The 13,072-nt window shown below is 36.5% G+C and overlaps 1 protein-coding gene across 2 annotated transcripts in view; it reads right to left on the reverse strand.

The window, feature by feature from the left end:
- Nucleotides 1-13,072, reverse strand: part of BMAL2 (basic helix-loop-helix ARNT like 2) — a 102,065-nt gene that overhangs the window by 1,492 nt on the left and 87,501 nt on the right. For both annotated transcript variants that reach the window (XM_059402737.1, XM_059402738.1), the window contains 2 exons: nt 2,205-2,283; nt 291-399 (listed from right to left, as the gene is read on the reverse strand). In XM_059402737.1, the coding sequence (XP_059258720.1) occupies nt 291-399; nt 2,205-2,283 (188 nt within the window). The remainder of the gene's footprint in view (nt 1-290; nt 400-2,204; nt 2,284-13,072) is intronic.

Below are 13,072 nucleotides of genomic sequence, written 5' to 3' on the forward strand. Positions count from 1 at the left end.
CTTGGAAATGGGCATCTTTCTCCTAAATAGTAGTACCTTAGTTTTATTTAGATAGTATGTATTAACAATACCCATTACTAATTCCACTGATAAGGGGATTTTTAATGACAGGTACATTCAGTAGCAACCACCTTGAAGTTGAGTATGATCATTGTATTTAGGGTTTTGAATGAAAAAATCTTAGTTTTCAAAGTCTTTGCTCCTTTAGAGCTCTCCTACATCTGAAAATATCATGATGAAGAAAGTGTTTGGAAAACTAAAATGGCAGGCAGTTGCCAAAGAAATCTTACCAAGGAGTGGCCCGTGATTGTGGGGAGGATCAGCACTCTGGTTTTGCCTTGTAGCCTCTGACTTCCCCATTTCAGAAGGATTTACTGGAATCCACTCCTTTTTTGAAATCTGAAAAGAAAGAATAATAAATAGTAAGGTTCCTACTTGAATGAAATGAAACTCTCTTATCAATGATCAGACATAGGCCTGCCTCATCCATAGGCTACTTGCATTCACTGAGGACTGTGTGCCAGGCACCCCCAGGCATTTCGTGTTTCAAAGGTCATGAGGTCAGGGATCTGAGGGCTAAAGAGATTAATAGCTTGCCCAAGTGTTGAGACCATTATTCTAACTGATCCACCTAATGGCAAAGTCCACATTGTTTGTAACAGTAACTGAATGTACATATTATACAGATTGAGGATTTTGGACTGAGGAGGAAGAGCTATTTGTTTTTAAGAAAAATGATGGTAAAACTATCTTACATGAAACTACAATAGAAAATAGTGGTTTGGAGTGGGAAGTGGATTAAACTAAAGACTTCTACCAAAAAGTTATCATACTATTACACAGTTATAGGTCCAACAATTCAGTAGTTAATGTAGCTCATCAACATACATCATTTACCAATATAAATTACTGATAGCTTACTAGCCTGGCAATTGCCCACTGATCACATCCCCTTTCTCTTCTGCTAAAGTAACCACGATCTCGAGTTTTAGGTAAATAATTTTCTTTTTGCTTTTATAATTTTAGCATCTATATAAATTCCTGTAAGCAATGTATGGTGTCTTAAACATTATGTTGAACACTAAATAAATGTAATAATGCTTGATGGAAAAAAGATACATCATTTACCTATGTTGTCTTATTAAGTTGATGAACTTGATCTATAAAATGTCTACATAATGTACACTACTTGGAGATTATGTTGAAATGACTTAACCCCCGTCTTCTACCCTATTGTCTGGCACAAAATAGCTACCTAATAAACATTGGCTAAATGTATGAGCAAAAAAAAAAAAAAAAAACTAGACTAAAAGACCCATGACATTTGTATAAAAACATCTTTTTTTAAAGATGTTATTTACTTAGTTGAGATAGAGACAGCATGAGAAGGGGGAGAGGCAGAGGGAGAAGAAGGCTCCCTGTGGAGCAGGGAGCCCGATACGGGACTCAATCCTGGGACTCCAGGATCATGACCTGAGCAGAAGGCAGTTGCTCAACCAACTGAGCCACCCAGGCCCCCTGTATAAAAATATTTTTTTAATTTCCTTTTTGGCCTGATCAGATTTAATTTCTCTTTTCTCCTACTTTATTTTTAAATACCACTTTGTTCATAGACCTACTTTAGATCTTTTTGTTTTCTGGGATCCATTAGAATTAAATTGTATGTCACTCTTCCAGATATTTACCAATATGTTTAGTCAATTTTATATATGCAACAATGTTTTTTGAATAGTATTTGTTTAATTGAATTAAACAGTATGTAATACTCATAGTGTATAGTATTAAATTTTTTCTCCAGACCATAAGGAGTACATTTAATCCACTGAATTGGAACCCATTACAATAATATCCTAGCTACCATTTATTGAGCACATATTATGTACCAGGCACTGTTAGGTTTTTGCATCAAATCACTTAATTCACACATCACTCTAAGAGTTTGGTGCTATTACTGTCCCTGTTTCACAGAAGAGGAAAGAGAGGCACAAAGTTTAAATAACAAGCATGAGGTTACCCAGCAGTAGGTGTCTGAGTCACAACATGGACCCACATAGCATGTGTCCAGCAACTTTGCGGTCAACCACTAGTCTATATTGCCTCTTAAAAACATGAAAAGAGTTCATTTTTTTATGATGGCATCTTAAATAATTAAGAAGAAAAAAATTTCACCCAATTATTTCATGAATATTACTTATTCTACTTACTTTCCTGCAGTTGATAGCATGAGAATCTTTCATTAAATTTGTTGGACTTGAGTCATCAAGGGAGGAAGAGGACTGTAACCTTCAAAAAGTGACACATAAACATTTTCTTTATATATATGGTACTTTTGTCTTTAAACACATAATCTGATAAAGTACAGTGAAAAACAGGAGATTGAATGTCATGACAAGTTTTCTCAAGTAGACTAACTTTTTCAGTGCCATACTTAATTTTTACTATGGACTGCTGAAAAACACCATGTGGTAAATTGAAACATAAAACTCTGAGGTAAGAGCACTTAGGTAAATCATGTTGCCTGTCTTAATACAGCATGTGGTAAAGTGATGGAATAATAAATAATCATTCAAAATAGGCATTCACATTAAGAATCCATTCCTTCTCGGTTCCTTAATAACAACAGAACTGAGAATAAAGAAAGTTTTCCTAACATCCTGTAACCTATTTAAGTGAAAAATGTTATGTTTTTATTATAAGTCGTGCCCAGGTACAAAATCAGTGAAACCCAAAACAATATAAACAAAATCCTATGCTTTAATCCTAAATCTCTTCAAGACTTAATATGACAGTATTAGTGTCTTCAGGACATTAACAGTATCCTATAAAGACAAATACCATAGGGTTCACTCATGAGGTACTTAGAGTAGTCCAATTCATAGAGACAAAGTAAAATGGTGAATGTCAGGGGTTAAGGGGAGAGGGAAATGGGAATCATTGTCTAATGGGAGTTTCGGTTTTGCAAGGTGAAGGAAGTTGTAGAGATGGACAGTGGTGGTGGTTGCCCAGGTGTATTTAATGCTACTGAACTGTATATTAAAAATGGGGAAAATACTCAACCTTGATTATGTATATTTACCACAGTTAAACAAATAAAATGTCCTTCACTGATACAATGTTTTTCATTACTTAAGTCACTTAGTTGTAAAACCTTAAATCTGGAAGGAAACCGAATCCTATAGTGAAAATTAGTATAGGATTAAAGACTAAGAATGTATAAACCACACACTGGAGCATTTAAAAATTCACTATATGCTACTGTCAGTTTTATATATTGAGTGTTGTCAAGAAATTTATGGTCAAAGTGGATGAGGGGTTAAATACATATCCTTGTACATATTTATCGTACTTTCATTACTGAAAGTATATAGCACGTTGCAAGTATTCAGTATTGAATAAAATTGAGCAGATAGCAGTCACAAATGTCTCAGGGATTTTCTTCAATGTAAAGTTTTTAATGTGAAAACTTAAAAAATTTGGACTTACAAAGAGGCAGAAAGTAAAAAGTCTCTTCCCTCTTCTACATCTCCCACCCTCCAACACCTAGTTGTATCTACGAGAAGAAACTAATCTGAACAAGTTTCTGTATTGTCATATGTTGTGGAGTTTAAGGTCCTTTCTTTACAATTCCAAAATCCAAAATGCCTTGGATTTTCCATAATTCATGTGGCAGCAAAATCAGAATTAATCTGAACTTAGCAAAATTTGAAATGATGAGGCTAATGTTTTATCCTACTTTGCCCTGCTAATATTTACAATTCACTCCAGAAATAGATCTTAGAACTTTTATTATGGAAAACTTTAATTCTTTTCTAAATCTTATTTAATGCATTTACCCCAGAGTCTTCCCCTCTCCTCCCATGTTTTATCATTTAATCTGTAAATACTTCTCAAAGCATAAATAACAATTTAATTGATTATGGGTGCTGCCCATAATGTAACTAATTGCTCTCTTTTAAAAAACTTAAATTCCAGAACAAACATATCTTTCTTTTAAAATCCAAAGATAGAGGCGCCTGGGTGGCTCAGTGGGTTAAAGCCTCTGCCTTCGGCTCAGGTCATGATCCCAGGGTCCTGGGATCGAGCCCCGCATCGGGCTCTCCACTCAGTGGGAAGCCTGCTTCCTCCACTCTCTCTCTCCTTGCCTCTCTGCCTACTTGTGATCTGTCAAATAAATAAATAAAATCTTAAAATCCAAAGATATTCTAGGTTCAGGACTATCTGGTCTCAAGGGTTTTAGATGAGCAATTATGAGCTTGTATATACACATATTCATATATATAAACGTATCTTGGGGCACCTCGGTGGCTCAGATGGTTAAGCTTCTGCCTTTGGCTCAGGTCATGATCTCCAGACACTGGGATCAAGCCCCAAATCAGGCTCCCAGCTTGGCAAAGAGTCTGCTTCTTCCTCTCCCTCTGCCTCTCTCCCTGCTTGTGCACTCTCTCTCTCTCTCAGATGAATAAACAAAATCTTTAAAAATCTTTTTTCTTATACAAGTGAGTTATTGTATATATTTTTTGCTCTTTTCCCGTGCATTCTATTAACCATATATTTTTTTTAAAGATTTTATTTATTTGTCAGAGAGAGAGAGCGAGAGCGAGCACAGGCAGACAGAGTGGAAGGCAGAGTCAGAGGGAGAAGCAGGCTCCCTGCAGAGCAAGGAGCCCGATGTGGGACTCGATCCCAGGACGCTGGGATCATGACCTGAGCCGAAGGCAGCTGCTTAACCAACTGAGCCACCCAGACGTCCCTATTAACCATATATTTTAAAGACCATTCCATATTAGTATAAATAGACCTAACTCTTAATAGTTGCACAGTACTCCATCGTATGGGTATGCCATAACAAGTTGTAGTTGTAAATATTTAAATCACTAAGCAAGCATACAATGAATGGTCTTATTCATAGACTTTTGCACAGTTGTGTAAGAATATTTGCTCCTGGAGTAGAATTTCTGAGTCTAAGACCATATTCATTTACATTTTTATGAGTATCGTCAAATTGCCCTCCAGAGTTGTTACATTAGTTTATTTCCTACAGTTTATGGGTTACTGTTCACTCACGCTGTCACTCACCAATATTGAGTGTTATCAAACTTTCAAATGTTTGACAATCTTATAAATGGAAAAAGTAACACCGTATGGTTTGATTTTGTATATACAGTTGACCCCTAGCCAACAGGGTTTGAACTGCGTAAGTCTGCTTATACATGAATTGTTTTTGATAAATACAGTACTGTAAATATGTTTTTGTTTATGATTTTATCTTTTGTTTTCATCAAAGTTTAGTAGTCACACAATGTTATGTAGTCTCACGCATACAACATAGTGATTCAACAACTGTATGCTGTGCTCACCACAACTGTAACTACCATCTGTCACCGTATAATGTTGTTGTAATACAATTGTCTATATTCCCTATGCTCTACCTTTTATCCTTATTCATTCTAAAACTGGAAGCTTGCACCCCAACTCCCCTTCACCCATTTTGCCCATCCCACCACATTCCTCCCCTCTGGTGACCATCAGTTCTCTGTATTTATGGGTCTGTTTCTGCTTTTTGTTTGTTTGTTTGTTTTTTTAGACTCCACATGTAAGTGAAATCCTACAGTGTTTGTTTTTTTTCTGTCAGACTTATTTCTTTTGGTGTAATACCCTCTAGGTCTCTGATGTTATAAATGGCAATCACATTCATTTTTTATGGCTAATATTCCTGTGTGTGTGTGTGTGTGTGTGTGTGTGTGTGTGTGTACGTACACACCACTTCTTACTAATAATTGCACCTCTGACAAATCTCATTGATCAGGATACTCTACTATGTAAACACTATTATAACACTTCTTTATCCATTCATCTATCAGTGGACACTTAGATTGCTTCCATATCCCGGCTATTATTATTAATGCTGCAATAAACATAGGCGTGCACATATCCTTTCAAATTAGTTTACATTTTCTTTGGGTAATTACCCAGCAATGGAATTAACAGATATATAGGTATATCTAATTTTTAAAAAGATTTTATTTATTTATTTGACAGGCAGAAATCACAAGTAGGCAGAGAGGCAGGTAGAGAGAGAGAGAGGAGGAAGCAGGCTCCCTGCTGAGCAGAGAGCCCAAACTGTGGCTCAATCCCAGTATATCTATTTTTAAATTTTTTTTATTTGAGAGAGTGTACGGGTGCAAGTGGGGGAAGAGATGGAGAGAGAATCTCAAGCAGACTCTGCACTGAGCATGGAGTCCAATGGGGGCTTAATCTTGCAACTCCTGAGATCATGGCCCTTTGCTGAGACCAAGAGTCAGACACTTAACTGACTGAGCCATTCAGGTGTCCCATTATTTTTATTTTTAATTTTTTGAAGAACCTCTATACTGTTTTCCACAATGGCTGCACCAATTTACATGCCTACCAACTGTGCACGTGGCTTCCTTTTTCTCCACATTCTCCCCACCATTTGCTAGTTCTTGTCTTTTGATTTTAGCCATTCTGACAAGTGTGAAGTGGTCTCTCATTGTGGTTTTGATTTGCATTTTCTTGATGATTAGTGATGTTGAGCATCTTTATATGTTCTATTGGCCATTGGTATGTGTTCTTTGGAGAATGTGTATTCAGATCCTGCCCATTTTTAAATTGAGTTGTTTAGGGTCTTTGTAGTGTTGAGTTGTATACATTCTTTATCTTGAATATTAACCCCTTATGAGATATACCATTTGCAAATATCTTCTCCTATTCAGTAGATTGCCTTTTAGTTAAATTGATGCTTTTCTTTGCCATGTAAAACCTTTTATTTTGATGTAGTCTCAGTAGTTTATTTTTTAAGATTTTATTTATTTACTTGACAGAAAGAAGGAGCACAAGTAGGCAGAGCAGCAGGCACAGGAAGAGAGAGATGCAGTCTCCCTGCAGGGAGCCTGATGCAGGGCTCACTCCCAGGACCCTGGAATCATGAACTGAGCTGAAGGCAGATGTTTAATGGACTGAGCCACCCCCAGTAGCTTATTTTTTGTTTTGTTTCCCTTACCTTAGAAAACATAGCTAGAAAAATGTTGCTAAGGTCAATGTCTAAGAGATTCTTGCCTATTTTTTTTGTTTGTTTTGTTTTTTAGAAATTTTATGGTCTATTTTTGTGTATGGTATAAGAAGGTGGACCAATCTTTTTTTTTTTTTCTTTTTTAAGGTTTTCTTTATTTGAGAGAGAGAGCAAGAACACAAGTAGGGTGAAGGGCAGAGGGAGCTCCCTGCTGAGCAGGGAGCCTGATGCAGGGCTCAGTCCCAGGATCATGACTTGAGCCAAAGGCAGATGCTTGACCGACTGAGCCACCCAGGCATCCTGGAAGTGGTCCAATCTTATTCTTTTCCATGTACCCATCCAGTTTTCCCAGCACTGTTGATTAAAGAGACTGTCTTTTCCCATTGTATGTTCTTCCCTCCTTTGTCATAGATTAATTGACCATGGGTTTATTTCTGGGTGCTCTATTCTGTTGATCTATATGTCTATATTTATGCCAGCACCACACTGTTTTGATTATAGATTTATAGTATATCTTGAAATTTGATATTATGATACTTCCATCTTTGTTCTTCTTAAGATTGCTGTGGCTATTTGGGATCTTTTGTGGTTTCATACAAATTTTTAGGATTTTTGCTCTGTGAAAAATGCTATTGGTATTTTAATAGGGATTGTATTAATGTATAGATGGCTTTGCATAGTATGGACATTTTAATATTCTACCAATCCATGAGCATGGTATGTTTTTCTATTTGGTTGTGTCATTCGATTTCTTCCATCAATATTTTGTACTTTTCGAGGTACAGAACTTTCATCTCCTTAAGCTTATTCCTAGGTATTTCATTCTTTTTAGTGTAATTTGAAATGGAATTGTGTGTTTAATTTCTCTTTCTGCTACTTTGTTACTAGGGTATAGAAAAAACAGATTTCTGTATATTGATTTTTGTATCCTGCAACTTACTGAAACCATTTATTCTAATAGTTTTTAGTGTTTTCTATGTATTGTACCATGTCATCTGCAAAAAGTAACTCTTTCACTTCTTCCTTAGCAGTTTGGATGAGTTTTATTCTTTTTCTTGTCTGATAGCTGTGCTTAGGACTCCCAGTACTACAGTGAATAAAAGTGGTGAGGGGTATGTGCTTGTTCTGGGTCTTAGAGAAAAGCTCTTGATTTTTCACCATTGAGTATTATGTCAGCTCTGGGTTTTTTGCATATGGCTTTTATTTATGTTGAGATATGTACCCTCTAAGCCCATGTTGCTGAGTTTTATGCATAAATTGGTATTGAATTTTGTCAAGTGCTTTTTCTGTCAATTAAGATGATCATATGATTTCTATATTTTTTTATTGTGGTATATCAAGTTCATCAATTTGCAAATATTGAATCATCCCTGCATCCCTGGAATAAATCCCACTTGATCAGGTTCAATGGTCCTTTTAATGTGTTGTTGAATATGGTTTGCTAATTCTTTTCTGAAGATTTTACATCTATGTTCATCAGAGATATTGGCATATAGGGTTTTTTTTTGTTTGTTTGTTTGTTTTTTGTGGTGGTGGTAGTGGCATCTTTGTCTTATTTTGGTATGAGAGTAATGCCGGCTTCATAGACTAAACTTGGAAACATTCTTTTCTGTTTTTTGGAATAGCTTGAGGGAAATAGGTATTAACACTTCTTTAAACATTTGGTAGAATTCACCTGTGAATCCATCTCCTGAACTTTTGTTTATTGGGATTTTGTTGATCACTGATTCCATTTCATTACTAGTAAAGGATTTTCTATTTCTTCCTGATTCATTTTGTAAGATTGTATGTTTCTAGGCATTTACCTGTTTCTTCTAGGTTATTCAATATTTTTGCATATAATTTTTCACAATTGTTTCTTATAATCCTTTGTAGTGTAGACTGCAACTTCTCTTTAATTTCTGATTTTGAGTCTCCTCTTTTTTCCTGATGAGTCTGGCTAAAGGTTTATCAATTTTGTTTATCTTTCTAAAGAATCAACTCTTAGTTTCATTGATCTTTTAACTGATTTCTTTAGTCTCTCTTTCATTTATTTCCACACTGGTCTTTATTATTTCATTCCTTCTACTAACTTTGTATTTTGTCCTTTTTTAAGTTCCTTTACTTGAAAGGTTACATTGTTTGAGACTTTTCATGTTTCTTGAAAAAGGCCTATATCATTTCCTTCTTAGAAGTGCTTTTGCTAAAAAAAAAAAAAAAAAGCGTTTTTGCTGTGTCCCAAAGATTTTGAACTATAGTTTTTCTATTTTCCATTGTTTCCAGAGTTTAAGAAAAAATTTCTTCTTTGATTTCTTCATTGATTCCATGGTGGTTTATCACGTAGTGTAGCCTCCAGAGTTTGTGTTTTTTCCAGGGTTTTGTTTTATTTTGTTTTTGTAATTGATATCTAGTTTCATATTGTTGTAGTCAGAAAAGATGCTTGATATAATTTTAGTTTCTTTACATTTATTGAGACTTCTTGTTTGGATAAGCATGTGATCTATCCTTGAGACGGTTCCCTGTGCATCTAAAAGGAAAGTGTATTCTGCTATTTGGTGATGAAATGATCTGTATGTATTTTTTTATGTCCATCTGGCCTAATGTGTCATTCAGAGTGACTGTTTCCTCATTGATTTTGTCTTGATGGTCTATTCATTGATGTAAGTGAAGTGTTAATATTCCCTACTATTTTATTACTGTCAATGTCCCCCTTTATGTCTGTTAATATTTTCTTTATATATTCAGGTACTCCTATGTTGAATGCATAGATATTTACAATTATTATGTCCTCTTCTTGGGTTGATCCCTTTATTAATACATAATACCTTTCTTTGTCTGTTGCTGTAGTCCTTGTTTTAAAGTCTGTTTTGTCTAACACAAGTATTGCTACCCCAGCTTTTATTCTCTGCCTCCAGTTGCATGATGTATCTTTCTCCACCCTTCGCTTTCAGTTTGTATGTGTCTTTAGCTCTGAAGGGAGTTTCCTGCAGGCAGCATATAGATGGGTCTAAATTTTTTTAATCTGTTGAGTCACCCTTTGTCTTTTGATTGGAACATGTACCTCATTTACATTTAAAGTAATTATGGATATCTATGTACTTACTGCCATTTTGTTCACTTATTTCTGGTTGTTGTAGTTCTTTGTTCCTTTTTTCTCTTGCTCCCTTCCCCTGTAATTTGGTGACTTTCTTTAGTGTTATGCTTGGATTCCTTCCTCTTAATTTTTTCCATATCTTTTATACATTTTTGGCTTGTGGTTACCATGAGTTTCATATATAACATCCAAAGTATATAGCAGTCTGTATTCAGCTGATGGTCTCCTAAGTTCAACAGTCTAAAGGCACTACATTGTTACTCCCCCTTCACGTTATTATAGGACAGCACATTTTACATCTTTTAATTCTGTGTATCCCTTGACTAATTTTTGTTGATATAATTGATTTTACTACTTTCATTTTTTAACCATCATACTAGCTTTGTAAGTATAAGGTTGACCTACTACCTTTACTGTGTATATTTTGTAATCAGTGGAATTTTTTCCTTTTGTACTTTTCTTATAGCCTTTTCTGATTAAAGAATTCTCTTTAAGATTTCATCTAAGGTCAGTTTAGTGGTGGTGAAATGTTTTAACTTGTGTTTGGGAAACTCTTTACCTCTCCTTAATTCTTTTTTTTTTTTTTAAAGGATTTTATTATTTATTTGACACACACAGAGAAAGAGAGTGATCACAAGCAGGGGGAGTGGCAGGGGGAAAGGGAGAAGCAGGCTCCTGGCCAAGCAGGGAGCCCGATGCATGGCTCAAATCCTAGGACCCCAAGATCACAACCTGAGCTGAAGGCAGATGCTTACCAACTGAGCCACCCAGGTGCCTCTACCTCTCCTTAATTTTTAATGATAATCTTGGTGGGTGAAATATTCTTAGTTGTATGGTTTTTTTCCTTGCAGCATTTGAACAGATCATTTGGCCAACACTTGGACATGTCATTTGGCCTGCAAATTTTCTGCTAAAAAATCAGCTGTTAGCCTTATGGAGTTTACTTTATACATTTCTAGTTGCTTCTCTCTTCCTGCTTTTAAAATCTTCTCTTAATAATAATTTAAATGGGACGCCTGGGTGGCTCAGTTGGTTGGACGACTGCCTTCGCCTCAGGTCATGATCCTGGAGTCCCGGGATCGAGTCCCGCATCGGGCTCCCAGCTCCATGGGGAGTCTGCTTCTCCCTCTGACCTTCTCCTCGTTCATGCTCTCTCTCACTGTCTCTCTCTCAAGTAAATAAATAAAATCTTTAAAAAAAAAAAATAAAAAAAAATAAAATAATAATTTAAATATCAAAAACTGTCATGGTGTGGACTTCTTGGGTTTATCTTGTTATCTGTTTCCTTCCCCAGGTTAGGGAAGATTTTAGCAGTATTCCTCAAATAAGTTTTCTGCCCTCTTCTCCCTCTTCTCCTTCAGAGATCCTTATGATGCAAATGTTTATTCACTTGATGTTGTCCAAGAGATCCCTTAACCTGTTCTCATTTAAAATTTTTTTCTTTCTCCTATTTAGCTTGGATGCTTTCCATTACCTTGTCTTCAAAATTAGGGATATGTTCCTCTGCATATGCTAATTTTTGATTCCCTGTATTTTATTTTTCATTTCTGTCATTGTATTCTTTAATTCTGATTATTTTGATATTTTCTATTAATTTATTAAACTTCTCACTAAGTTTATCCACTCTTCTTTCTAGTCCAGTGAGCATCTTTTTGACCATTACTTTGAACTCTTTATCAAATAGATTAGGTATCTCCATTTACTTTTCTCTCTACGGTTTTGCCTTGTTGTTTGGTTTGGTGCATATTTCTGTCTTCTCATTTTGACCAACTTATTGTTTTTGTTTCCATGAATTAGGTGGAATAGCTACTTCTAAACCTAAAGGAAGGGGCTTGTGTATGGTTGTTCCCTGTGTAGACGAAGAGCCTGGTAATTTTGTTGACTGGATGGATAGAGGTAGGGTTAGTCTGGTTGGGGATCCCAGGGCACTTTGTGCTAGGGCTGTGGTGGTGGGAGAGCTGGAGCTGAAGAGGTCATGGGCCAGCATAGCCCCGGGGCTCTTTGCACTTAGGTGCCCTGACAGAATAGCATAGATGAGGCAGTACATGCTGGGGGCTCCTGTCAAAGGGTAGCCTGGCATAGTGGCTGGAAACAAGGCAGGGTTGGGCCTGAGGGTTTTGGGACACACTGGAAACAGGACACCCTGATAAAGTGTATGGAGCTAATGCAGCATGAACCATGTGGTCCCAGAATGCTCTGCACCAGGAGTGCCCTAGCAAGTCATGTGGAACTGAAGTGGTTCAGGCCTGGAGTGTTCTGGTACTCTGCACCTGTGTCACCTTTGGAAGACAGCTGCAGCTGTACTGAGCTCTGACCAGATGTGTCCTAGTGTCCTACTATATGCTATACTGGGACCACCTTGGTTGGATAGCAGGGTTCATGTAGGCTGGGGTGTGGGGCTCAGTGAAGGAATAGGCAAGCTAGAATGTGCATATAGGACCCTGCTCTCATCCACACTCTCAGGGTAGAGGCGGAATATAAACTGTGGCAGCCAGCCCCTCTGACCTGGACAGTGATCCAGCAGCTCCCTTGAGATATTGACAGAGTTCCAAGCTGGTTCCTGTATATTCTGTTTGATCTTCTAAACCACGCTTTTTTGTATGTGCCCCATGGTAGACTTATCTGCTCTTAATCCCTCAGTACTATTTTTTCCCACTACTACTTACAGTGTCAAGGGTGGGGATTCCCTTTTTCCGTTTGTTACAGTGTCTATTTCTCTTACTATTCTTTATGTAGTCTCTATTCCTTCACTTGTACAGAAGCTCTTCAGTCAGCCTTTAGTTCTTCATGAGAAACTGCTCTATAAATAGATGTAGATTTGGGGTGTCTGTGGCAGAGATGAATTCAGGGTCTTCTTATGTTACCATCTTGGAAGGGAATCTCTCCCTTAAGATTTTTCTCAATATTTTCTTTGTCTAGCTTACTTTATTGTAAGAATACAGTATACTATATATATATATATTTTTATA

This window comes from Mustela nigripes, chromosome 6 (assembly GCF_022355385.1).
Source record: "Mustela nigripes isolate SB6536 chromosome 6, MUSNIG.SB6536, whole genome shotgun sequence".
NCBI lineage: Eukaryota > Metazoa > Chordata > Mammalia > Carnivora > Mustelidae > Mustela > Mustela nigripes.